The sequence below is a fragment of the Apodemus sylvaticus genome, chromosome 16 (assembly GCF_947179515.1).
Source record: "Apodemus sylvaticus chromosome 16, mApoSyl1.1, whole genome shotgun sequence".
Lineage (NCBI taxonomy): Eukaryota > Metazoa > Chordata > Mammalia > Rodentia > Muridae > Apodemus > Apodemus sylvaticus.
Genome location: NC_067487.1, coordinates 83,767,220 through 83,795,198, shown reverse-complemented (window position 1 = coordinate 83,795,198; position 27,979 = coordinate 83,767,220). Strand labels below are relative to the sequence as shown.

General features: G+C 40.2%; 2 protein-coding genes across 4 annotated transcripts in view; both read left to right on the top strand.

Moving 5' to 3' along the window:
- The window catches only part of Fam172a (family with sequence similarity 172 member A), a 482,169-nt gene that overhangs the window by 369,651 nt on the left and 84,539 nt on the right, over positions 1-27,979 (top strand). The window lies entirely within an intron of this gene.
- Positions 10-1,223, top strand: Pou5f2 (POU domain class 5, transcription factor 2). Its single transcript, XM_052160056.1, has one exon. The coding sequence runs from the start codon at positions 181-183 to the stop codon at positions 1,186-1,188; it is 1,008 nt and encodes a 335-aa protein (XP_052016016.1). The 5' UTR covers positions 10-180; the 3' UTR covers positions 1,189-1,223.

Genomic DNA, 27,979 nt, shown 5'->3' with positions numbered 1-27,979 from the left:
TCAATAAGTTACCTCAGTCTCCAGGCCCCTGCTTCCAAACACACTTTGATTCAGTGTCTTGCTTGCAATGCTGTCTCCGCCCATTAGGGGGCGGGGCTCGAGGGCGAGGCTAGTGGCTGTTCAGAAGCCTCGAGAGCCATCAGTTCCTACCAGACTCTTGCTGGGGATCCCATCCACCTCATGGCGGGGCGCAGGTCTTCAAACGTCTTCCCCCTCCCAGGCAGTAGTGGCGGTGGCCGGGAAGGGCCAGTTCCTGTACGAGTTGACACCCCAGTATGGTTGAGCAGCCAGGCAGCCACAAGCAGGTTAATGGTGCGGCCAGGTATGGGGCCAGGCATCTGTCCAGGCCCTGAGGTATGGGGAGTGCCGCTGGGTCCCACACCTTATGAATTCCGAGGTGGGATAGCACCCTACGGAGCTTGTGAGGCAAGGGCCTGGTCCCAGAGTTCCTCCGAGGATACCTGCCCTGGACCCTACATCGCCTTGAGGTACATGCCAAATTTGGCACTGCCAGAGGACGTTTCAGCCATACAAAAAGAAATGGAGCAGCTGGCCAAGGAACTGAGACAGAAGCGGATGACCCTGGGCTACTCACAGGCCGATGTGGGATTCGCTGTGGGAGCTATGTTTGGGAAGGTTCTCAGCCAGACGACCATATGCCGCTTCGAGGCCCAGCAACTCAGCCTTGCCAACATGTGGAAGCTGCGACCCCTGCTGAAAATGTGGTTAGAGGAAGTAGATGAGAAGAACCTTCTGGGCATATGCAGAATGGAGATGATCCTACAGCAGGCCCGGAAGCGGAGACGTGCAAGCAGAGAGAGGCGCATTGGGAGCAATCTGGAAAAACTGTTCTTGCAGTGTCCAGAGCCCACGCCCCAGCAAATCAGCTATATTGCTGGGCGCCTCCGGCTGCAGAAGGACTTGGTCCAAGTGTGGTTTTCTAACCGGAGCCAGATGGGCAGTTGGCCGACCAATGATACCTCCTGGAGGGAGAATATGGGGGCAACTGTGCCTCCTTTCCCAGGACCGCCAGTGTGCCTTCCCCTGGCACCAGGGCTCCATTTTGATTTCCCCCACTATGGTGGGTCGTGTCTTACACCCCTGTGCTCCTCTACCCCGTTTCCTGTGCGAGGATCCCTTTTGTCTGCCCCAACCACCACTCTGGGCCTCCCCAGGCTGTCAAGCTGAGGGCCCACCCTGCAGGGGAAGGAGAGAATAGAGAGAAGGGGGTTTTGTTTCAGGGTTAGCATTCAGTTCTCTGACTTAGCAGGTGGGGTGGGAGTTGTTTCCAGAAGGCTTGGGAGGGAAGTTAAAGCTTATATCACTTGCTTCTTTTTGTTTTTACCTTTGTTTGTCCCTGGTGTTGGTATTACAATATATTTATGGCTTTGACGTTTTGTTTCTCTTTTTATTATTAATTATTCCTTATTTAGTGAGTCCATTGTTCCTTATTATCAGAAACACAGTTTCTTTATAAACACATTATAAAATTAAAAACACAAGTCACATAAAACTACTGTACCTTCTTTATAAACACATTATAAAATTAAAAACACAAGTCACATAAAACTACTGTACCAGTGTTTATTAAAAACAAGCACAACTTTGTACAAACACAAAATCCAGGGTAACAGTTACTCCTCAGGAAGCCTAGAAATATCTTTAGAAAGGAGCACACAAACACCTTTCAGACAACAGCTTCCTTGCAAGCCCCGCCCTCTCACTTTTCACAGCAAGCCAGTCAATGAGTGTTTGGGTGGGTGTGGGTGTGAGGGTCTCTGCTCAGTCCTCTCTGCCTTCTTGACATAAATACACTGCCCTGACCTTGCTTGTCCGGACACGGAAGTCATTCTACTAAACCAGTTTGTTACTGAGGTTGGCAAGGTAGCCAGCCATAGCTGCAGCCCCAGTTCTCACGTTTACAGCTCCACTTGGTTTGTTCTTTGGGAATGCCCTTACTTTGTTTTGAGTTGAGATGAGCTTTTAAGATCACGCTTAGCTTATCCTAGTTCCAAGGTGGCTTGAGTGTGAAAGCCAGGGTGCTGTTCTTCCTGCTTTCAAACTGATTGATTCCAAGAAAGGCTTTCCCAGCAGGCTCCTAAGTCTTTCTCCAACTCTTCCCCAAAGCTGACCTTTGCAAGTCCAGTTGGTTACTGACCTGCTCGCCCGCTGGGGCTGGGGAGTGTTGTTCAAGGATAAGCCTGCAGAGGACCTGGTTTGATCCCAGCACCGTTATATTTTAATCTCCTTACCTTTTGAATTTCTGTTGTAACCCTACATGCAAGGCATGTTAGACACCTACCTATTTTCTGTGGTATAACTGGGGTAAAGGCTGCTCTCTGCGTACACATCAGCTTCTGCTTTTCTTCTTTTTCCTTCATCAGTATTCCAAAGGATTTGTCAAGGATACTGTCAAAAATAAGCATTGTTACTTTTATTTTGGACTTTGTTTTCCAAGTTAACTTTGGTTTTTATTTTTGCTATTTGCCTTTTCCTAATTCCTTCTGGTTCTTTTCATTGTTCTTTTTTCTAATGTGTTTTTGAAATGAATACTTTGTTTATATAATACTTTCTTGTTTTGTTCTGTTTTCTGATGCCTATGTGAGATGCCTCTGTGGAATCAAAACTAGAAACCTGGAAGACTACATCCTGACCCCCTTTGTTCCATAACCCAGGACCGATCTTATCCGCACCTATGAATCTATTGCCTCCACTTAGGATTTTCTTCCTTTCATTGTAGAAACTGATACTTTACTGTTAACTAGCATACTGGTAAAATTTGCCATTAACACCATTTTCTATGTGTAAATTCAGTTTGTACAACTAAATTATATTATTAATATGCAACTATACCACCATCCTGTTCCAATTCTATGTCACAATTCTAAAATATAAAGTCACTAAACACTAACTTCTTTCCTCCTCCCCCTTGCCCATCTGCTTTGTGTGTCTATGAAATTGTGGACTCCAGACGTTTATATTAGTAGGCTCATCTAATAATTGTTCTGTGCCTGAGGAACATTTTCAAGGCTCATATATGGTACAGGATTTATGAGACTTGATTCCTTTTCACGGCTGGACACAATTCTGCTGCTTAATATACTCTGCTTTGTGTAAAATTCAACACTTGCTTAGCCGCTCTGCAGTCCATGGAGAAGAGTGCTGTGTGAAGAGCTGGAGGAAGGAATCTGTTGAGTCCCTGTGTTCAGTTCTCCTGAATAAATACCTAGAGACAGAACTGCTGAATGGGGAGATTCTGTTAACTTCTTATTTATTTTATTTTAATAATATTTTATTAATTCTTTGAGAATTACATTCAATGTCTTGTTTATATTCATTCCCAGCACTCAACTTCTCCAAAATCCATCCCCATCTCTCTACCCACCCAGTTTGGTGTTTTCTCTCAATCTACTTTCGTCTCACCCCATCCCAATGCAATTTTTGTTTCCCAAATACTTTCAGTGTAGGGCCCACCCTGAAGTGGGTTCAACCCATACAAGGTCAGATCATTAGAGAAAACTGGCTCTCCTCCTCCTCCTCGCCACTGCAGGATGCCCAGAGCTCATCAGCTAGGGCTGAGAATCCAAGCCCTGCCTCCCTCCTCCCTGCTGGGATTTTGACTGCTTTAAGCTTCAAGGACCCAGCCTTGCCACACACACCCGCTTCCACAGAGACCCCTGAGCCTTTGGGGGAGGGTTTTCATGTAGATGTCCTATTTAACCATGAGCACGCTGCAGTCTCTTATTCTCTGCATGTTGATCAGTCATGGGTCTCTTAACTGCCAGCTATTGCAGGATTATTGACTTGTTGAGATACTGTCAAAGGTCTTCCCCAGCTGGTATGCCATTCAGAATTCTCTCTAGGAATATATAGGGTTCAGTTTTCCCAGTCCCTGCTGACACATGTTATCTCCACCACTTTCCCATTATTCTCATCCTAGTGGTTGTGAAGTGTTAGTCCATCGTGGTGTAGTTTGCATTTCTCCAGTGAATGACATTTCACACATGATATTAAGCTCATATGCCAATTGCCCATTTGTATTTCTCTTTTTTCTTCTAACATTTTTAATTTACATTAGGTAACATTTACTTACATTTAGCAAATATGCATGTAAGTATTTCCCTTTACAGTCTCATACTTGCTATTTAAATTTTTTTTGGTTATTTTATTTATTTACATTTCAAATGTTATCTCCCCTTCCCAGTTTCCCCTCCAGAAACCCCCTATCCCATTTCTCCTCCCCCCTGCTTCTATGAGGGGGCTCACCCACCCACACACCCAACCACTCCTACCTCACCACCCTAGTATTCTCCTACACTGGGGCATTGAGGCTTCACAGAACCAAGGACCTCTCCTCCCAGTGATGTCCAGCAAGGCCATCCTCTGCTACATGTGCAGCTGGAGACATGGGTCCCTCCATGTGTACTCTTTGGTTGGTAGTTTACTCCTTGGGAGCTCTGGGGGTTCTGGTTGGTTGATGCTATTGTTCTTCCTGTGGGGTTGCAAACCCCTTCAGGTCCTTCAGTCCTTCCCCTAACTCCATTGGGAACCCTGTGCATAGTCCAATGGTTGGCTGCGAACATCCACATCTGTATTGTGACAGAGCCTCTCTGGGGACAGCTATACCAGGCTCCTGTCAGCAAACACTTCTTGAGATCAGCAATAGTGTCTGTGTTTGGTGACAGTATATGGGATCAATCCCCAGGTGGGGCAGTCTCTAGATGGCCTTTCCTTCAGTCTCTGCTCCACACTTTGTCCCTGTATTTCCTTTAGACAGGAGCAATTCTGGGTAAAATTTTGAGAAGGGTAGGAGGCTCCCTCCCTTCAACAGGGGGGCCGTACCTAACCTGTGGATATGGTCTCTACAAGATCTCTCTCCCCCTTGTCATCCCCATTGGGTCCTGGAAGCTTCTTGCTTTCCTGGCATCTGGGACTTTTTGGTGGTTAGCCCCAGTTCCCCCATCCACCATTGCTACACACCTCTAGTGAATTTCCTGACTCTCCCCTGTCTTCCACACCTGATCTTACTACTTGGAAGGGGGAACAAAATAGTCATGGGAGGTAGAGGATGGGAGGGACTTGGGAAGGAGAGGAGGGGGAGGGGAAAAGGGTAGAAGAATCAGGTGTGGAAGACAGGGAGATGTGCATCCACACTTTGGTCTTCCTTCTACTTGAGGGTATTCCAAGCATTTGGCCTAATATCCACTTATCAGTGAGTATATACCATGTGAGTTCTTTTGTGACTGGTTTACCTCACTCAGGGTGATATTTTCTAGTTCCATCCATTTGCCTAAGGATTTCATGAAGTCATTGTTTTTAAAAGCTGAGTAGTACTCTGTTGTGTAAATGTACCACATTTTCTATATCCACTGATTTCCACAGTGGTTGTACCAGCTTGCAATCCCACCAGAAATGGAGGAGTGGTCCATTTTCTCCACATTCTCACCAGCATCTGCTGTCACCCAAATTCTTGATCTTAGTCCTTCTGACTAGTGTAAGGTGGAATCTCAGTGTTATTTTGATTTGCATTTCCCTGATGAGGGAGCAGTTCTTTAGATGCTTCTTGGCCATTCAAGATCCTTCAGTTGAGAATTCTTTGTTTATCTCTGTACTCCAATTTTAATAGAATTATTTGGTACTCTGGAGTCTAACTTGTTGAGTTCTTTGTATATATTGGATATTATCCCTCTGTCAGATGTAGGATTTGTAAAGATCTTTTCGCTTTCTGTTGGTTGCTGTTTTGTCCTGATGACAGTGTCCTTCGCCTTACAGGAGCCTTTCAGTCCATCAGCATAATATACTATATAAACAAACTCAAAGAAAAAAATCCGCATGACTATCTTATTAGATGCTGAAAAAACTTTTGACAAAATACAACACCCCTTCAGGGTAAAAGTCTTAGAAAGATCAGGAATTCAAGGCCCATACCTAAACATAGTAAAAACAATATACAACAAACCTGTAGCCAACATCAAACTAAATGGAGAAAAACTCGAAACAATTCCACTAAAATCAGGGCCTAGGTAAGGCTGCCCAATCTCTCTCTACCTATTCAATATAGTACTCAAAGTTCTAGCCAGAGCAATTAAACAAACAAACAAACAAAAAAACCCAAACCAAAAAAAAAAAAAAAAGGACGTCAAAGTGATATAAATTGGAAAGGAAAAAGCCAAATCAGTTCAGTCTATATTTTGGGTAGTCTGAGCTTTTGGGTTAATATCCACTTATCAGTGAGTGCATACCATGTGTATTCTTTTGCGATTAGGTTACCTCACTCAGGATGATATTTCCTAGTTCCAATCATTTGCCTAAGAAATTCATGAAGTCATTGTTTTTAATAGCTGAATAGTATTCTTAGTGAGGTAATACGGAATCACAATGTAGTTTAATTTGCATTTCCCTGATGACCAAGGATGTTGAACATTTCTTTAGGTCATTCTTAGCCATTTGAGTTTCCTCTTTAAGGAATCCTCTCTTTAGATCTGTACCCCATTTTAAAAGGATTAATTTTTTCTTTTTTTTTGATATATTCTTTATTTACATTTCAAATGATTTCCCCTTTTCTTGATCCCCCCTCCCCAAAAGTCCCACTCTGGGGCCAGGCATTCAGTTTCAGGTCTCAGATGCTTGAGCCCCGGGATCAGTGATTCATAATTCTTTTCCTGATGCCTGTAGATCAAGATGTAGAACTTTCAGCTCCTTTTTCAGCATCATGTCTGCATACATGCCATCATGTTCCCTGCCGTGACTTCTCCCTCACTCATTTTTGTCTTTGTGGTAATGTTGACCAAACCTAGGGCCTGTGACTTCTAGACAACTGGTCTACTCTGCATATATCCCAGACAAATGTACCTGCTGATCCCACTTCCACTGGAATCCATCCTTTAGTAGATAATTAGAGACTGTACCGATCTACTTGAATTTTTTTTCTGGAAATTTCAAGCTCTGTGTATCTTTCTTTTTATTTGTTACTATGCCTCACTAAAAGTAATCCCTAAGTCTCACACGCAAATATATCTTTATTGGGGTGTGTAGTGGGTTTCAAGGCAGAGTCTTACTAGGTAGACCCTGAGTGTCCTGGAACTCACTATGTAGACCAGACTGGCCTCTAACTCAGAGATATCTATAGTCTATTGTATGTGGTTTTAAAATATGAGATTTTATCATTGTCTTCTTTTAGTTATTTTTTTTCTAATTCTGATTTAAAATTACTTCTCAAATCGTTTTGCTATATATGACCTTTTGTAGTCTTATGTCACTTTGAAAGACATAGGGATATTAGTAATCAAATCAGTCAAGAAAAGTTGAAAAAAAAAACAGCTACTGTTTATTCTCTTCTGTCTTCAGAGACAAGAAGTCAATGTTCCCTCAGTTTCATACACAGTAGTACTACTTAATGACACCCTGTGGCATGTCATTATGGTTATCACAATGAAAAAAACTTCCTAGCTATGCTGAAAGGCAAACTATTATAAAATATATTTTATAGACAGGCCATTTTCATTGGCCAAAATTTGATGCATCTAGCAACCAGTGTGGTAGTAATGAAAGTGCCATAAACTCAATTGGGGTCATAGTTTTCTTAAGGGGCAATAAAGTGATAACAAGTCTTGAGATTAGTAGTTGTCTTATATTTAACAAGATTATCAGGTCTTCATTTCCCTGGGACTCACCTACATCAGATTCTTGTTAGTGAACATCTTATAGGAATACTATATTTGATTTAAAAATATAAGTTTCTTCTTTGAATGTTAGACATAATCCCTTAATGTGCATATTTTGTAAAATCAGGTTTTCATAACTATATTTACCTTGAACATCCTTAACTTAACCTTGTTTTTTTTTCTTCTGTTATTGAATAATAGATTCTTTTCTCATAAAATATATCCTGGTTATAGTAGTTTTTGCTTACTCTACTCCTCTCCCTTTCTGTCTCTCATTAGAAAAAACAAGAAAAAAAAAAAAAACAAGCTTCTAAGGAGTAAAAACCAGAGATGATAAGATAAAAAAAATAATAAGATAAAGCAAAAAATATCATATCAAAGTTGGACATCGCAACCCAACATGAGGAACAGAGTCCCAAGAGCAGGCACCAGAGCTAGAGAAACACTTGTTCTCACAGTCAGGAAACCCATAAAAACACTAAGTTGTTTTTAGCTTACCTGTTCACTCCACCTTTCTATTCTGTATCTACCTTTTCATAGTTTTTATATTTTTGATACTAATAACCTATTTTTAAGATTTAGTAGAAATTTTGTAGAGTTCTCTCAAATCAAAACCGTCAAGATATTGAGAACCTGCAGTTCCTATGTGTGAAGCTATTCATATTAATCCTGATAATTCAGTTAAAGCTCTCTGGTTGTAAATCTTGGTGGTGTGTTCTGATTTAATGCCTTGTTTCAGATTCACTGCAGCATCACAGATGGGATGTGAATCTCCATGGGCTTTGGAATTCTATGCCTACCTCCATGTAATTCTAGGTTAACTTTAATAAAAATGTTCAGCTTAAAATAGTTCTTTAAGATTATGATAGAAATTTCATTATCCTTTCTAAAAATCATAATATTGGACAGAATACTTAGCTAAAAATTTAAAGTAAAACATGCTCCTTATGATCAAAATTACAAGCAACCTTTTTGTTGAACATAAGCATAAAAGGTCTAATATAATAGATTTTTACAAATCATTCTAAAGATCCAGTTACAGAAGTTTCTGTTCATACTTTTACAGCTTCCTTTATGAAAAGCTTTATAGAATTCACAAACACATATTGCTTTTAGTTTCTGTCCTTTGATGTCTATAAAAGACTCTTTCAAAGCTGGAGGTAAGTGTGCCTAACGTGCACAGCAGAATTTGGCTGAAGTTATTTGAAGCTTTTAGAGATAACATTTCTCTGCATATCTTTGGGGGTGGGGAAAACTGGTGGCAACAATACCAGCTAAGCTGTAATTAGTGTGACTAACAACTAATATGGGAGAGCAGAGTGGGGGTCACTCTTAAGAATCTAGAGGTATTAACAGGTTAGAGTTGTAGGGCATCCTACTCTGCAGGTTAATCTGTCGTCTTAGCTGGTGAGATCTGTTGAAGTCATCAGTGCCCTCTAACCTCAAGGTGTTGCTCTCTTGTAATTTATTGGTCACATGCCAAGTTCCTCTTTCCTGCCCAGTGAGATGACTTTGGGAATGGCAAATGCATCTTAAAGGCCTTGTTACAAATGCCAAAAGATTTTCAACCCTTTGCTGTAGCTGAAAGATTATATTCTGGTTTTCTTTAATGTTAGTGTCTTATGACCCTTAGAATTCAGTGGAGTTGCCATTTTGCTACCTTATAAAATTTGACACATTGTACCCATTTAATGAGAATTATAAGAACAATACTTAAAAATCTATTAAATCAGATACTGTATAACAAATTCTAATACACAGTCAATATTACACTTTTATGGGATGTTTCTTGGCATTGCATTGCTTACCAGTGACTTTGGTTTATGTTTACAGTCAGCTCTAGTGCACATAAGAATTTCAGAGAATGACTTTGGCTTTCCTGCACTGTAGTTCACCCTCTTCTGTGTCTAGATCCCTCTTACTCCTCGTCTCCCTTTGCAGCACCAGCACATAAGCAAGAGTAGCTGCTGCCGTGCTTGTCCTCCTGTTAAAGGCATTGCTTTACTTTCTATCAAGGAAACATAAAATCTTTTTCTTTTCTTTTTAAGCAGTAGGCAGCTGATTTACTCTGCTCAGAAAGATTTAGAAGGAAACATTTTTCCTTTTAACTTTTTAGATTATTACTTTAGTCTCAGGAGTCCTGATATTTTATATTATAACTTTTGCTTTTTTTTTTTTTTTAAACTATGGATTCTTTGCTGTTTATAAAGTAATCAGGGACATGTCACAATAGCTAAATGTTTAAGGTGGCAAGTACCAAGCCTTGTAACTCCAAATAAAATGGGCTTTTCTAATAATCCTACCTCTCTGAACTCATGGACATTTAAATATTTTAAGCACATTAGTTCTTATTTAAGTACAAGAAATTACCTGATGAGGTTCGTAGGAGGGTGAGGGGTGTCAGTTGGGATGTCCGCTCGTGGGCATGCCCTATATCAGCAGTTAAAGAAAATGAACAAGGGGAGCATGGGAGGAGACGGAAGGAGAAACAAAAGGGAAATGGTGGGGTTATATTATAATTTCAAAAATAAGCTATTATAAAAACATGATTATCATACCTTTGCAAATATAGCAAATATTTGAAGTAAGGTGAAATTTGTAACTTTCTAAAATAAAGTACTGAGTGTCTTGGTAGCTAATGACAGCTTCTGCTCACAGCACAGTGCGTGGGAGTTTAGACAGGTGAATGAGACTAGAGAAGCTGCTGTCGACCACACCACACCGTCCACTGCCTGCTTTCCTGTATGTAGAGTGTACAAGACATCCTTATCCCTTCCTTGTGATGGTTGCTTGTTTGATTCATATGTATTCCTCATAGTAGTGTCTTTTACAAACCAGCTTTCTAGACTTATGTACTACATGAAGTCTGCACCATTTTGTAAGTTTTTAACTGCTTATCAAAATCTCATTAAGGTTGTTAGTGACTTTCAGATGTGAGGTTAGAAATCACATCCATTTCCTTAAGTGTTACATAACATAGTAAGGAAACAAAATCATCATTAATCACAAAACAAAATTCCATCATTACTGTACTCCCCACTAATTGATCCACGTATTCTGTTTATTTTATGCATGTACATATACTCAGATGAATAGAGCAAGCTGACCGCTGCATCAGCAATTGAATCTTTAAAAAGACTAAAAGGCAGTCTCGAGCTATGCTTAAAGTTCAGAGAAGCACTGGTCTCTTTTCATGCTAAGATTTCCTGAATAAAAGCACCAAGGACTAAATGAGAAGTCTTATCCCCTCTTCCACACTGTCTTCTGCCGGCTGTGAGAGTGCATCAAAGCTGAGCTGACTTCAAAGCCTACCCCACTTACTGTTTCCAGACAGTTCTGTAACAGCCACTTCACCCTCACAGCAACTCATCTTACAGATGCCTGGCAAGGCTCCTCGCGTGTGCTTCCCACAGTCCCCTGGTCCCTACTATCAAATTCAAAACTACTCCCTAAATATGCCAGTCCAGAGCATTAGCAGATTCGCTTAATTTCAAGATTTGCCATTGATGTTTGCTGGGTTCATTTACTCCTTCCATGATTATGCATTTTACTACAAGGCTTTGGTGCTTGTTGGCATTAAATATGTTTCTTACTATGTTCGCTTCAACAATAAAATATATAGATGTAAATAAGATAGCATATACAGCTTTTACCTTATTTTGGCATGATACAGTGACATGATAGGTATGGTATTTGGTTCAATGAATCATGAAAAAAAGGAGACAATTCAAGACATGTTTATCAAGACATGTATATAAAAGTGCCTCAGATGTAAAAAAAAAAAATACTTGGAAGCACGTGCTTTCTTTGGGAAAGAGAAATGAAAACTCATACATTTATGATTGGGATTTAAATATTTTACAGGCTGTTTTTATATATTTAAAAAAACTCGATAGAATTTTTTCTTACTTATTCTTAGGCAATTTCATGCCTGTAAAGAATGGCACACACCTCAGTTCACCAGCATGCTTTGCTCGGAGCCCCCACTCCTGCAGGCACTCCTAATGCACCCCACTCACCCCTCAAGTCCTTTGTTGGTAAGAACATGCTGCCTGCATCTAGTGCAACTGTTGACATGCTGGCTGTCTTCGCTGATTGGGTCTTTTGCAGTTTAGTTCATGGCAATAGTGATCGTGTCATGTCCCAAAGGCAGCATGTCACAGCATTCCTCACGGTCCCTCAGCTCTTCCATGCCTTCTGTTGCCTTCCAGTCGTTTCACTGAGCCTTGAGATAGGAGTTGTTACAGACAACCCAGTTAAGGCTCAGTAGAAAACTATTCTCAGCAATTTGACTAGTTACATGAGTCCCTACCACTAAGTTAACTATTGTTCACAGCAGAGAGAAGTTTCTTTGAAGGCCAGATTTTTCATGGATGACTCATGTCAATTAAAAGTCATTAAGTTGTTTTTTTTTTTTCTTTCAAAGGTCCACTTAAATTTCTAAAATTATTTCCTTGAATTCCTCAATACATTTCATGGTAGATAATTGGAATCATTGGAAGAAAACCTCTCTTGAAGATGGTGCGCATAACTAAAAGTTAAGCTTCCCAAAGAATTCAAAAAGGACATAGTGACTTAGTTGTTCCTAACCTCAACCAGACATTAAATTCCTAATAGAGATGACATTGAAGACTTTGATTGTACATTATGAAAATGAAGTAGGCTCAATATAGTCAGGTCCAATGGTGTTAAGAGACAGAATTGGTGATCTTTGTTCCTATGGCTGAGCGGACCAGTGCAGCCAGGAACACAGGGAACAACTGAGTGTCAGAAGAGAACACAGCCCACCAGGGCCACTCCTGCAGCCAGGAGCTGGGCAGCACCACAGCCCTCTGTGCACCTATCCTACCAGGGGACTTCTGCTCTGCAGGGAGTCCCACAGTTAGAGGTGAGGCCACCAACTTCGCTCCTGCAACTGAGCATGCAGTACAGCCAGGAACACAGGGAACGCCCAAATGTCAGAACAGCTGGGGCAAGGACCACCAGGAACCCACCTGCACCCAGGACATGGCCACTGCCACAGGACTCTGTGCCAGGGGGGAGCCAGTCAACCAGAGGTGCTGAGACAGGCTTGCAGGCACAAAAGGAGGGACAGGCACCAGCCAGAGACATCAGGACCAAATAACACCAGAGATAGCCAGATGACAAAAGGCAAACATAGGAACATTACTAACAGAAAGCAAGGCAACATGGCACCATCCAAACCCAGTTCTCCAACAACAGCAAGTCCTGGATAGCCCAACACACCAGAAAAGAAAGATTTGGATTTAAAATCACAGCTCATGATGCTGATAGAGGACTTCAAGAAGGACATAAATAATTCCCTTAAAGAAATACAGGAGAATACAGGTAAACAGGGAGAAGCCCTTAAAGAATTACAGGAAAGAACAACAAAACAGGTGAACGAATTGAACAAAACCATCCAGGATCTAAAAATGGAGGTAGAAACAATAAGCAAATCACAAAGGGAAACGTCTCGGGATGTAGAAAACCTAGGAAAGAAGTCAGGAGTCATGGATATAAGTATCAACAACAGAATACAAGTGATAGAAGAGAAAAATCTCAGATGCAGAAGATACCATAGAAAGCACTGACACAACAGTCAAAGAAAATGCAAAATGCAAAAAGCTCCTGACCCAAAACATTCAGGAAATCCAGGATAAAATGAGAAGGCCAAACATACCGATTATACATATAAAAGAGAGTTACGATTTCCAACTTATATTGTTTGTGGCTATTGTGAAGTGTATCATTTCCCTAATTTCTTTCTCAGCCTTTTTATCCTTTGAGTATAAAAAGGCTACTGATTTGCTTGAGTTAATTTTATAACCAGCCACTTTGCTGAAGTTGTTTATCAAGTTTAGAAGTTCTCTGGTGGAATTTTTTTGGGGTCGCTTAAGTATACTATCATATCATCTGCAAATAGTGATAGTTTGACTTCTTCCTTTCCAATTTGTATCCCTTTGACCTCCTTGTGTTTTCTAATTCCTCTGGCTAGAACTTCAAGTACTATATTGACTAATTATGGAGTGAGAGGGCAGCCTTGTCTAGTCCCTGATTTTAGTGGAATTGCTTCAAGTTTCTCTACATTTAGTTTCTCTACCGGTTTGCTTTTATTATGTTTAGGTATGGGCCTTGAATTCCTGTTCTTTCCAAGACTTTTAACATGAAAGGATGCTGAATTTTATCAAATGCTTTTTCAGCAACTAATGAAATGACCATGTGGTTTTTTTCTTTGAGTTTGTTTATGTAGTGGATTACATTGATGGATTTCCATATATTGAACCATCCTTTGCATCTCTGGGATGAAGCCTACTTGATGATGGTGGATCATAGTTTTGATGTGTTCTTGGATTCAGTTGGCAAGAATTTTATTGAGTATTTTTGCATCGATATTCATAAGGGAAATTGGTCTAAGGTTCTCTTTTTTGTTGGATCTTTGTGTGGTTTGGGTATCAGTGAAATAGTGGCTTCATACAACGAGTTGGGTAGTGTTCCATCTGTTTCTATTTTGTGGAATGGTTTGAACAGTAATGGCGTTAAGTCTCCTTTGAATGTCTGATAGAATTCTGCACTAAAGCCATCTGGTCTTGTGCTTTTTTTGGTTGGGAGACTGTCAATGACCACTTCTATTTCTTTAGAGGTTATGGGACCATTTACATGGTCTATCTGATCCTGGTTAAATTTTGGTAATTGGTATCTGTCTAGGAAATTGTCTATTTCATCCAGATTTTCCAGTTTTGTTAAGAATAGGCTTCTGTAGAAGGATATGATAACTTTTTGTATTTCCTCAGTTTCTGTTGATATTTCACCCTTTTCATTTCTGATTTTGTTAATTTGGGTACTGTCTCTGTGCCCTCTGGTTAGTCTGGCTAAAGATTTATCTCTATTGTTGATTTTCTCAAAGAACCAGCTCCTACTTTTGTTGACTCTTTGTATAGTTCTTTTTGTTTCAACTCGGTTGATTTCAGCCCTGAGTTTGATGATTTCCTGCCTTCTACTCCTCCTGGGTGTATTTGCTTCTTTCTGTTCCAGGGCTTTCAGGTGTGCTGTTAAGCTGCTAGGATATGCTCTCTCCAGGTTCTTTTTGGAGGCAGTCAGGGCTATGAGTTTTCCTCTTAGCACTGCTTTCATTGTGTCCCATAAATTTGGGTATGTTGTGCCTTCATTTTCATTAAATTCTAAAAAGTCTTTGATTTCTTTCCTTATTTATTCCTTGACCAAGGTATCATTGAGTAGAGAATTGTTCAGCTTCCATGTGTATGTGGGCTTTTTGTTGTTTTTGTTGCTACTGAAGATGACCCTTATTCCATAGTGATCTGATAGGAGGCATGGAATTAGTTTGATTGTCTTATATCTGTTGAGGTCTGTTTTGTGGCCAGTTATATGGTCAATTTTGGAGAAGGTACCATGAGGTGCTGAGAAGAAGGTATATTCTTTTGATTTAGAATGAAATGTTCTATAGATCCTTAGTCATCAGGGAAATGCAAATCAAACCAACCCAGAGATTTCACCTCACACCATTCAGAATGACTGAGATCAAAAACTCAGGAGACAGCAGGTGCTGGTTAGGATGCGGAGAAAGAGGAACACTCGTCTACTGCTGGTGGGATTGCAAGCTGGCACAACCACTCTGGAAATCTGTCTGGGTGTTATACTACTGGAGGACCCTGCTATACCACTCCTGGGCATATACCCACAGAATTCCCCCGCATATAATAAGGACACCTGCTCCACTATGTTCATAGCAGCCCTATTTATAATAGCCAGAAGCTGGAAAGAAGCCAGATTTCCCTCAACAGAGTTATGGATACAGAAAATGTGGTATATTTACACAATGGAATACTACTCAGCTATTAAAAACAATGGATTCATGAAATTCTTAGGCAAATGGGTGGAACTGGAAATATTATCCTATGTGAGGTAACACAATGTCAAAAGAACACACATGGTATGCATACCAGGACAAGGAAGAGGGAGAGGGGTGATTGGGGAACACGGGGAGGGGAGATGGCTTATGGGATTTTCGTGGTGGGGAGGGGAACCAGGAAAGGGGAAATCATTTGAAATGTAAATAAAGAATATATCTAATAAAAATAATAAAAATAAAAATAAAAAATAAAATAGGGAAAGTTATGATGATTAATAAATTATTTCTTTCTGGTTAAAAAAAAAACAACCAGAATCAGCTACACTGTAATACAACAAGCTTTCTGTGCTTTCGAGTACCCAAGTGAAGGTCTGATGGCTGCTGCTCAGCCTTTTGTCTTGGTGCTGGTACTTAATCCCAGGGCCTGTGGCTATCGCTGAGCAATGTTCCCAACTGCTTTTGAAGAACTTCATAGAGGAAATCCCTCTACCTGGCCCGTTAGAGCAAAGAATCTTTAATATGTTTCTGCTTCAGTTCTATATCGTATGGTCCTTAAAGGATATGAGTAAAAGAGAATTGATTTTTAAATGATAATAATGGTGTAGCTGCTGACTGAGTCCAGTAATATGATTTCATTGCTTTACAAAAGAATGGGAATGGGAGGGATTTAAGGAGTAAAAGGGAGAACCATGATAGCCTCAGCATACCAAAGAGAGCAGCCAACCCCAAACCACAGGCGCCATTCGGTATTGAAGACTAAGTGAAGTGACAAAGTCAAAAATGCTCAGAACAGCAGAGCCTGAAGGAAAGGCCATCCAGACACTGCCCCACCTGGGGATCCACCCCACATACAGTCACCAAATCCATACACTAGTGCATGCCAACAAGTGCTTGCTGACAGGAGCCTGATATGGCTGTCTCTGCTGGTGCCTGACAAATAGAGGGGGATGCTCTCAGCCAACCATTGGACTGAGCACAGGCTCTCCTATTGAAGAGCTAGAGAAAGGACCCAAGGAGTTGAAGGGTTTGCAGCCCCATAGGAGGAACATCAATATGAACCAACCAGTTCCCCCAGAGTTCCCAGGGACTAAACCACCAACCAAAGAGTACACATGGAGGGACCCATGGCTTCAGATGCATATGTAGCAGAGGATGGATGGTCTTGTCGGACATCAATGGGAGTAAAGGCCCCTGGTCCTGTGAAGGCTCCATGCAGCAGTGTAGGGGAATAGCAGGACAGGGAAGCAAGAGGGGGTTGATTGGGGAAGAGGGGGAGGGGAGATGGCTTATGGGACTTTGAGAGGGGGAACCAGGAAAGGGTAAAAACCATTTGAAATTTAAATAATGACTATATCTAAGAAAAAGAAAAAAAAGAAATGTAAATTGGTGCAGGCCTTTAATCCCAGCACTTAGAAGGCACTGGCTGGCAGATTTCTGAGTTTGAGGCCCGCCTACAGAGTGAGTTCCAGGACAGCCAGGTCTACACAGAGAAACCCTGTCTCAAAAAAAAAAAAGAAAGAAAAGAAAAGAAAAATATAATTTTAAAAATGCTCAAAATGCAAAAGTGAGCAAAATGAGATTTAAAGAACATGACCCAAAAACCTCCACCAGAGAACTCCTACAGCTGATAAACAGCTTCAGCAACTTGGCAAAAAACTCCACCAGAGAACTCCTATAGCTGATAAACAGCTTCAGCAAAGCAGCAGGTTATAAAATCAACCCAAGCAAATCAATAGCCTTCTTAGACTCAAAGGATAAGCAAACTGAGAAAGAAGTTAGGGAAATGACACCCTTTACAATAGCCACAAACAGTGTGACCAAACATGTGAAAGATCTGTATGACAAGAACTTCAGGTCTCTGAAGAAGGAAGTGGAAGAAGACCTCAGAAAATAGAAAAATCTCCTATGCTCGTGGATTGGCAGGATTAATATAGTTAAAATGGCCATTTTGCCAAAAGCAATATACAGATTCAACGCAATACTGCATGTTTGTAAACTAAACCTCAACTAGGAGTTTGCTTCCTCTGAATCCGTCCATCATATTTTTTGAAACCATATCTTGTAAGAGTTTACTTCAATATGCAATTAAATTATGACTTTTATGCTGTGGAATTATTTTCTGGATTATTTTCTATTCTGGATTTTTAATGTCAACAACTTTCATTTCATTGCTGTGATCTTATCAGTATTGGAACTATAGTCTACCTTGAAACAAAAGTATGAATGATACTAAAATGATTATTTCTAGTGATATTATCGTTCTCTAATACATAAAATCATTCCAGTGTTAGTTTCTAATTGGGAACATATTCTTGTCTTGTTTTTTTTTTTTTTATGTTTTCTTATTGGGTATTTTCTTTATTTACATTTCAAATGTTATCATCTTTCCTGGTCCCCCACCCTAGAAATCCCCTATCCCATCCACCCTCCCCTGCTTCTATGAGGGTGTTCCTCCACCCACCCACCCACTCCCGCCTTCCCGGCCTCAATTCCTCTACACTGGAACATCTTTAGAGCCTTCATAGGACCAAGGACCTCTCTCCCATTGATGCCTGACAAGGCCATCCTCTGCTACACTTGCAATTGGAGCTGTGTGTACTCATTGGTTGGTGGCTTAGTCCTTGGGAGCTCTGGGGCATCTGGCTGGTTGATATTTTTGGTCTTCCTATGGGGTTGCAAACCCCTTCAGCTCCTTCAGTCCTTTCTCTAACTCCTCCACTGGGGACCCTGCACTCAGTGCAATGGTTGGCTGCAACCTTTGCCTCTGTATTTGTAAGGCTCTGACAGGGCCTCTCAGGAAACAGCTATATCCGGCATTTCTTGGCTTTCTGTCCACAATAGTGTCCACCAGGTTTTGATAACTGTATATGGGATGATTCCCCAAATTGCACAGTCTCTGGGTGGCCTTTCCTTCAGTCTCTGCTCTACAGTTTGTCTCCATATTTGCTCCTGTGAGTATTTCGTTCCTCTTTCTAAGAATGACTGAAGTATCCACACTTTGGTCTTCCTTCTTCTTGAGCTACATGTGGTCTGTGAATTATATCTTGGTTATTCCTCGCTTCTGGACTAATATCCACTTTTCAGGGAGTATGGTTTTTTTTGTGTGTGTGTGACTGGGTTACCTCACTGAGGATGATATTTTCCAGTTCTACCCACTTGCCTATGAATTTCATGAATTCATTGTTTTTAATAGCTGGGTAGTACTCCATGGTGTAAATGTACTATATTTTCTGTATCCATTCCTCCTTTGAGAGACATCTAGGTTCTTTGCAACTTCTGGCTATTATAAATTAAGCTGCTATGAGTCCTGTTTTTAATGACATATTAATCAACAAATTAAATTTGTCTTAGAAAGTTTGGGACTTTCTGTAGTTTGTAGTTTTCTGGCTGTATTTTCTATAGTAGTCAATACCTTCATCACTGATCAGTAACATCCTCTACCCTGTTCTGCATCCTTAATCCATTTACAACTTCTTATTAGAATATTGAGAAATTACCAAAAGAATTTCCAAATGGGCACGTATATTTCCCTTAACTAATATGTTACTTTGATTTCTTGTTTCTTTGTATCTGGCCCTTTTAACAGTTCCAAAGGCAATTTAATCTTTACTCAGAATAGGGATGGGGGTTGGGGAGCAGCTGTGACCACAGCCCTGAGTCCCTGGCTGAAGTGCACCTTGGTGCTTGTTTGACCACACTCAGTTCCACAGCCCTGAGCTGAGCAGGCTGGGGTGGCTCTGCTCCGTGCTGACCTCTTAGTTATCATCACCCCCACTTCATGCTCAGTGTTTTCCTCCTAACCTACTTCTGCTTCTGCACTGTCATGAGGAGATGAGCTGATGTGAAAAGATGACTAAGTCTGTACTCCATTAGCTGCCTCTGTAAGGGCTTCCCTTAGTGCTATAGCATATGTAAGAAAGTCACTGTATCACTTGTAAGAAAAGTTCACAGCCTCTAACACTTAAACTACATATGTATTTCAAAGTATTATAAATAGTGTATATTTATCTGATGTAGAGCGTACATTTAAGCCTTCATCAAGAGAAATAGTGCCCTATAAATGGCTGGTTATACTGTGCATAAGGAATGAGAGTGTCCTCTTCTAAATAAACTCGATTATGGAATAAGGCAAAACTTCAGTTCCAAATGTATATACTTCATTCTGTTGTAATTTTTTTCCATTGAAGAGTGCATGTCTTTGTCATAAATGTACTGAGGATGAACAGCAGAGTCATTTGAGGTTCATTGAAAATATAGGGAGCATCATGTTTCCTGTTCCTTTGTTAAACCTAGCATATTGATTTTCTTTAGCACAGCTTGCAGCACAAAACTATGATATATAGCTATGGCAAGGAAAGCTAACCACGTGTGAATCTGTTACGTGCTGCTAGATTAGCAGACATTGTCTGACAGAGCAAATAGCAGGGTTTGCCTTCCTCAGGAACTCTTTATGACTTAATCAATTAAAATAACAAGTTTTGGTTTTCATGCTTAGAATAAATAATTAGCAGACGTCATCTTCTCTTGATCACTTGTTTGTTTGAATTCATTTTTCCTTCTCCATTTTAAGCTAACTAAATAAACATGTAGAATCTGAACTAAAACCTCAAAGTCAAACATAGGAAGGTGCAAGCACAATAAATGTTACCTAATATATTTTATTGAACTAACATTCAGTTTTTATTTAATTTTTCCATTGCATTTCTTTTCTAACAGCCCTTCAATATCCATTTTGTGTTTCCTTGAGACTCAGAGTAAACAAGAATTAGGTTTGCCTAATAGGTCTTAATGTGCTTAAGTAAGGAACCTTAAAAAAGGACTTCAGTGAAGAGCTGTTCGCCTTCTCCTAACCTTATAAAAGAAAAAGAAACAAAGAAGCAAAAGCCTTTCTTGAATATGTCCATTACATAGTTGGCTTACATGGCTTCAGAGTAGAGGGGGAGAATGAAGGACCAAGATGTGCAGAGTGTGATTCTGAGGATCCTTAGACGCTAATGTATTCTCTGTTAGCTGATGTGCTTATGAGTTCTCTCAGAAACAGATACGTTTGTCAGTTTGCTACAGAATAAAACCGTCTTTTGAAAGCTAGAAAGACTTCATAATATTTACACTAGGTAATGTTGTTACCTGTCTTTTCTAAAAATACTTATATGTGTCTACATATAGAATTCTCTTCTAACAGGATTTGGCTATGTTAACTATAGGAGTTGATGGAAAAGTGTCGATTTTGGGTTTGTGCAGGTACTTCTTTGACTGGCCATGTTAATCTAGCTGTGTTATTTTGTTGTTGTCCTTTACAATGAAGTGATTTTTATGTTTTAAAATAACATATTTTCTCCTCCCTCAAAAGTTATTTGGAAGATTTTCATTTTTAAATGTTGTTCAATATACTTTTGTTGCTTTTAAACAAGTAAGCATCTTAGGAAATTACATGCTAAATTCCTTAGAAGGCAGTCGTTTTTAAATTATCTGGAAGAAGCATAAAGCATGAGTTGTTTCCATAATAAAGTGGACAAGGCAGAGGGCAGAGCAGAGAAGAAAGTGCCACTGGTTTGTGTTAGGTGACACTGTGCCCTGCTTGTCTAGTTTGATTACACAGAGCCCCGAGGCCTCAGGCAAAGCTGCTCTTAGCGATAATCAGCTTCTTAACCTTTGGAGAACCAACGTAAACACTACCTAGCAGTGGTAATTACAGTGCTCTGCTACTCACTCCAAAGTGCAAAGGTAAGAGCGTACAACTGTAGTAACACATGTTATAGCCAAATGTAACAACGTGACTTAAGGGGATTGTCACAGAATTCAGTCCCTATTGGAAGGAAATTTGAAATTAATAACTTAAGGGTGCATTCTCTAAAATGTTAGCATAGTTTTCAAGTTGTGTTCATAAGCGATGAACATTGTGTACTTCAACTTTGCTAGCTTCACATGTACGCTTCTCTATAAAATCTGTTTATTTCAGATGTATATATATATATATATACATACATAAATTTCATACTCTGTATATTATAAACTTCCATGGTGTGCATTAATTCCAAATAAGGAAGGAATAGTGTAAGTTAGAATCTAATATGAAGATCTCGTGAACCGCCCATGTAAGTTGCACTTGCAGGCAAAGAAGCCATCTTAGCCGTGGGCCCCTCAGAGCTCGTGAGGCGTCAGAGCACATTCACAGGTAGCATGGTTAGTGCCTTTGACCAGATTGGCAGTGTGATGAATAAAGCTGCCCTCAGTTACCAGGAACTTCAACTCATTAATATAAATAACATCTAAAAGGAAAAAGAATGTATTGTATAAGACAAATGAAACCAGCTATTAAACAACCAGATGTCGTTTGGCCCCTCATAGGCATGTTTAAATTGTTTTTCTATCTTGAAATCAGTGTAGTGGGCCTCTTTTTAGATTACTTGTGTTTTATAAAATTGCTCATTCTGTTTTAAGGGACCTTTTTTTTTAAGGGGCATTTTATTCAAATTGATTTTATAACACAATGTTCAACTGTCCCTCAGCAGCCTGACATAGAGAGGAAAGAGTTCCTGAAGCTGACATCACTAGCACCGAGGTTTTAATTGACCTTGGCCCCTTATGCTGCCCTCAGAGGGCAGCATAAGGGGCCATTGCCTCTGCACCCCTAGCACACACTCACTACACCCATCCCTGTGTACATACGATTATAAAGAAAGTGGCACATGACTCACATTTTTTAGAAAGTTCTATAGTAGGAAAAAAGCTTCCCAGAATTCAATACTTCTCTAAACAACTGTTTCTTTTGATGTTATGGACAATGAAAATCCTAAAATTTTTTGCACCAATAGCTCCTAAACTTTATTTCTTAACAGTATAACTTAACCAGCCGATTCCCATCTAAATCCAACTCAATTCAGTGTTCAGTGTTAAAAGCCAGGCATTAGACCTGTTCATAGATCCCGGATCCTTGCCGCGTCTGGGAATGTACCAAATACCTTCTCTGAGCTTTTGGGAGCACAGAGCTCAATTTGCATCTCATTTGTAGGAAGCGACTAACTGGGAATTGCCATGCCCATTCCTAGCATCTTAACTACTTTTTGACATTTTCAAAACTTTCTCATCATTGAGAATTTTCATTGTGTTACTTGGAACACTAATGAGATACATTTCCATAAACAGAAGCCGGTTCTAAGTGTACAGCTCACTGATTTTTAGTAAACTATCCTTATATAGTCACTACTGTGTTCCAGAGTTAAAACATCTCCATCGCTCCAGAAACCGTGGAGTGCTCAGTTGTAGTCAATCCCACCCCTCTCTGCAGCGCTCACCACGCTGCTCCGACCACCCACTTTCCTTCTCGAAAAAAACCATATACATGGAAAAATAATATGGTTTTGGTGTTCAGCTTCTTTTGCTTATAGTAATGTTTATGATATTCTTCCGTGCTATAATATGTATTGATCATCTTCCTTGTGTTGCTAAATAACCTGCCACTGTGTGATGATTCCACATTCTGTTATCCCTGCACAAGTTGAGGGGATGTAAACATCGTCAGTATTTGCTATTGTGCGTCCTGCTACTATAAACTTTCATCTTGAAGTCAGTGCAGACATATGCTTTAATTTCTCTCAGATTACCAGATTAAATGACAGCCAGCTTTGTAAGAAGTGACAACAACTTCCCTAATAAACTATGTCACTTTATGTTCGCATAAGAATGCATACAGGCTTCAGTCTCTTACACCTTTACCCACAGTTAGTGCCTGCCTTTGTATCACAGTCATTCTAATGATGCACATTGTTATCCCATTGTTGTTTTTAATTTATATTTGCCAATATCAACTCGAGTACTGATTATGCATATAATCAGTTATATATAAAATATTTCGTGAGCCATCTCTAATTTTGATTAAGTTTTAAATTCTTGATTGACTTATTATTGAATCATAGAAGTTTTTTGTGTGGCTGCATCTTCTTTATCAGGCAGGACAAGTGTAACTCTACACCTTGGCAGTTATCCGATACTGAGCGGTTTTGTGGTTCTGATTTTAGCACTTGCCTGAATTTAATCTTCCAAACCTGTCTCCACATCACAGTGCACACACTGATCTCTCTGTTTTGGTTTATTTCCTAGAGAATGTCCTTTGCTTGTAAGACACAATGAGCAGAGCTGGGCTCAGTCACCCTCATTCCGAGAAGGGTGTGTGAGTGCGTCCGTGCTTCGTGGATCCCGAGCCTTTCCTTCCTCCTGTGCTTTGGGCCCACTGTGCCGCCCGCCCACCCTTCTCCTTTCCCCACTGAATTTCTGAGTGGTACCAGTCTGCTGCTCACCATCATCCTACACACAAGGAGGACCAGGGACTTGTAAAAGTAGTTCCCGCCAAGGCTTGCCATTGAGTGCTGGTTTCTTCCCTGTACTCCACAGTGCCGCCTCTGCGGGTGTCCACAGCAGTACTTCAGAGCTCCATCAGCACACAGTGCTCAGGCTGCTGTCTGGCCTCTCCAGTGCTGGAGAATTTGAATATTTGACAATTTTTGTCAACTTTTAGAGTTATTTTAGGGATCTGTTTTACTTCTTGACTTCCATCAGTGAACTTCTCACTTGTGTTTATCTCTTTGTGGTTCAAATTCTTTGTCCAAGCAAAGTAAAGATTACTCTAAAAGCTCAGAGTAAAACATAAAATAAATATAAAAATATGAATGAGAAGTGCCTAGCAATTGAAATGTTTACTATTAGGAAAAACTGGGAATCACTTTTGATGCCCTTTCAATTGGGAAATAAAGTAAATACATACGACATGAGTGCATGTGACTCAGAGAAGCGGTGGGATGCGGTTCCACCCAGAGGTCCATCTGTTTCTTTCCTTTTATTCTGTCTTCTCTCAAAGGTCAGGCTTCGGAAAATGTGCACAACTTTATACTGTGGAAGTGCATTAGAGAATGTGGGGTTCAAAACCTACCAGATTGAGGGTTTCCTGAGGGCCACTGTTCAGAATCACCGGGCCTGCTTGACACTAGTCATTCTTGTCAGAATACACACTCGGGGCCTGACTCTTATCTGCAGGTGCCAGAGCATGTATATTAGCACCAAGAAGTGTAAGGTAACAGAGGGAGGGGATCTGATTGCTGCAACCTACTTTTTTTCTTGTAGATACTTAATTCAGGTCAAAAGTAGGTTAAAATATATGCAGAATGAATGAAAGTGTTTAAAGAAAAATATTCTCAATAAGGTATATCATTTTGTTTTATTTATTATACAGGTCAAGCCTATTAAACTAGTATCTCTCATATAGGAAACTACACTCCAGGAAAACAGTTCTCCGGGAACTCCAGGAAACAAGTTCTCTTTCATGGTTTTTCTGTCCAAATTATAGTTAGTCCTCCGAATGCTACAGTGCCCTTTGTTTTTATCCTTACTCAAACAGTCCTAATTTAGTAAATAACAGCATGTATATAAAACTAGTTAGTGTTTTCTGATTAATATAAGCTCTGGCTACTTGATTCTGTGTTAATTCTGGCCTAAGTTGCAAGATAAACTCAAACCTCTGCTGATTGCCAACATAGAAGAATGTAGACCCAATATCAACTACTTTCCCAGAGGAGCCCGAAATCTGCATAATTTTTTGAAATTTACTTAAGAATTGCTATGAAAGATGGCTATGGTGGGGTACACCTTTAGCCCCAACACTCAGGAGGCAGAGACAGGCGAGTTGGAGCTCAGCCAGGGATCTCTATAGATGAAAGATCTAAATAGTGAGTTACAGGTCTGCCAGGGCTACATAGCGAGACCCAGTTGTGTGTGTGTGTGTGTGTGTGTGTGTGTGTGTGTGTGTGTGTGTGTGTGTGTGTGAGTGTGTGTGTGTGTGTAAATGGAACTGTAACTAACTAGAAACTTCAAAACTGTAATATAGGGTAAATAAAGTAACTGTCATAAATTAGACCCATAGGCTGGCAGCTTGCAGAGTCAAAGTCTGACAGGAAAAAATAGTCAGGGCCCATTGTGATGACAGCCTCTGCCTGGCTTTTTATCGTGTGTCTCTTGAACATGAAAGAATGCATCGTGCGCTCTCCAGATGGCTCTGTGTTCCCTGTGCCACTGTAGGCCTCTAAGGCTGTGTTCTTTATTGGGAATTGCACTGACCCCGACATCTGTGAACTGTGCCTCTCAGGCTTGAGTCCTAAGCCTCTCACAGGTGAGCCAGGCTCATGTCTCAGCTCTTCATATGTATTGATTCAGTAAATTACTTTTGGTATTTTTGTTTTTAAAATTTAGATAGGTCAGCCATTTAACTTGTGTAGATCTATTTCATTTCTTGAAAATTATACACAAAGCTAGTATATTCCTTCATTCTTTTCCTCTCCAGTTTTGCCAGAATTATAAATGTATGCTTATAAGAATATCTATAACTATTCGGATGACTGGATAATGTCCACCTCACTGAATGTCCACCTCACTGAGGCACAGCCTAATCAACACATATTGAATTGAAGTGTTACAAGTTTTAAGAAAGGGTACCTATAATACCCAATTTTCAATTTCAGTAAAGATTGTTTTTATTCATGGTTTTCACTCAGAATTCTAATAAAATCAGAAAGGCTCACGATACTTGTATTACTGTAGAATGTTACATAGCATAGAATGCACCACTGTAACTCCTTCAAAGCATCATGCACACGCTGTCTCCTCTTAATTTCAGACTTCTGTCAACACCTGAAAACTCTCAAAGCCCTGTGTAGCCACTCGGGCCATCCCCCTTTCCCCCAGGCCCGGGCAGGGAGCCGTCAGCCTTGTGCTGTATGTGCACTATGGCGGGCGTATAGAAATGGAAGTATGGTATGCCGTATGCTTGCTTTACCTGCTGCTGTCTTTCCCTTACATCCTCAAAGCCTCGTACCTGTCAATTCCTCATTATGTTTTGTGCCAAACAATGTTGTTTTGTGAGAATATACCACATTTTGCAATCCTAAACTGAAAAGCAGTTAGATTGTTCTCATTTTTATTGTTATAGATCACATGGATATTCATAATTTTTGTATAGTTTATATCCATTTTTTTCAGAAGGAAATGATCCTGTGTCATACAATAATTCCATGTTTAACTTTTTGAAGAATCTATAAGTATTTTTTTCTGGATACTTCTCTCTCTCTCTCTCTCTCTCTCTCTCTCTCTCTCTCTCTCTCTCTCTCTCTTTCTCTCTCTCTCTCTCTCTCTCTCTCTCTCTCTTCCTTTCTGTCCTGGAACCCTCTCTAGACCAACCAGACTGGCCTCAAACTCATTGAGATCCATCTGGCTCTGCTTCCCAAGTATTGGGTGGGATTAAGGTATGTGCCACCACTGCCCAGCTTTCACTACAAATGTTAAGACCAGTTTATGGGGGTCTGGGGAGAGAATAGTTTAACTTAAGACCCTCCAAACTCCTAAAACTCACACCCAAAACATATATACACAGGTGCAGGTGAGTAGCTATTTGAATGTATATACAAAAGGAGAGTATTGAATCTCAGTTTCAAAAAGTTGATTCAATACAAATTTATCTATAGGTTTAATTAGATTTTCATTCCAGGTCTGATATTAGCTCTGACCTATATTTGCTTAATTAAATAGTAATATAGGAAAGGTTAGTCATTAGGATTTGATATTTTTTTAATACACCTGAGCAAGAAGCCCTCACATACATACACAGACACACAGACACGCGCGCGTGCACACACACACACACACAATTTTGCTAAGTTCTGCCTTCATTTGAACAGGACAAATGCTTTACCCTACAATTTAGAAGTGTGATACCAGGAAATGTCAGACCCTGATCTGATGTGTCTTAAAATAGTTATAAATTATGGAGGTACCATCCAAGTTCTCAATAGCTATGTTTTAGATTTGCTAGTGTGTGCCTGAAAAGATCAACAAATCTCCTTTAGAACATGTCCCAATATGCTTCTCAACAATTGCCAGCCCTTTTGTTTAAAATGCTTATATAATTAAAATATCTATGAAGTTTGTAAAGTTCAGGAGAAATTAAAATATTGATCCTTAGAAAATACAAAAATGGTTTAGCCTATTTGGTTTATGCTTTAAGATTTTAGCCTATGATTATTGCTTTCATGTAGCTAAAATATTTCGTAGCTGGAATTAAGCCAGATCTACTACTAGCATGTATTTAACTTAGATTGTATGCATTCAAGTCCTGACATTCGCATGGTCTTTTCATTTATCTGAATTCCTTCTGGCGTAAAGAACAGTAATATTTAACAATAGAAGCTTTGCTCTCCGCTCAGTAGAGTCTACTGGGAAGCCAAGCCAGAAAGCACATGGCTGCCTGTAGGTGAAGACATGGTCTGACCTCTTCCAGGTGTGTTGAAGAGATCATGCCATCTCCGAGCGAACCAGGGTAAGGACGCCAGAAAGCCAAGGATAACCTAAAACAGACTCCCTGAATAGCAGATGTTCAAAGGAATAGCCAGAGAAGAGCCACGGG

What these genes read in the sequence shown, in the direction of transcription:
- Pou5f2 (XM_052160056.1), top strand. Translation starts at nt 181, where the DNA reads ATGGCGGGGCGCAGGTCTTCAAACGTCTTCCCCCTCCCAGGCAGTAGT.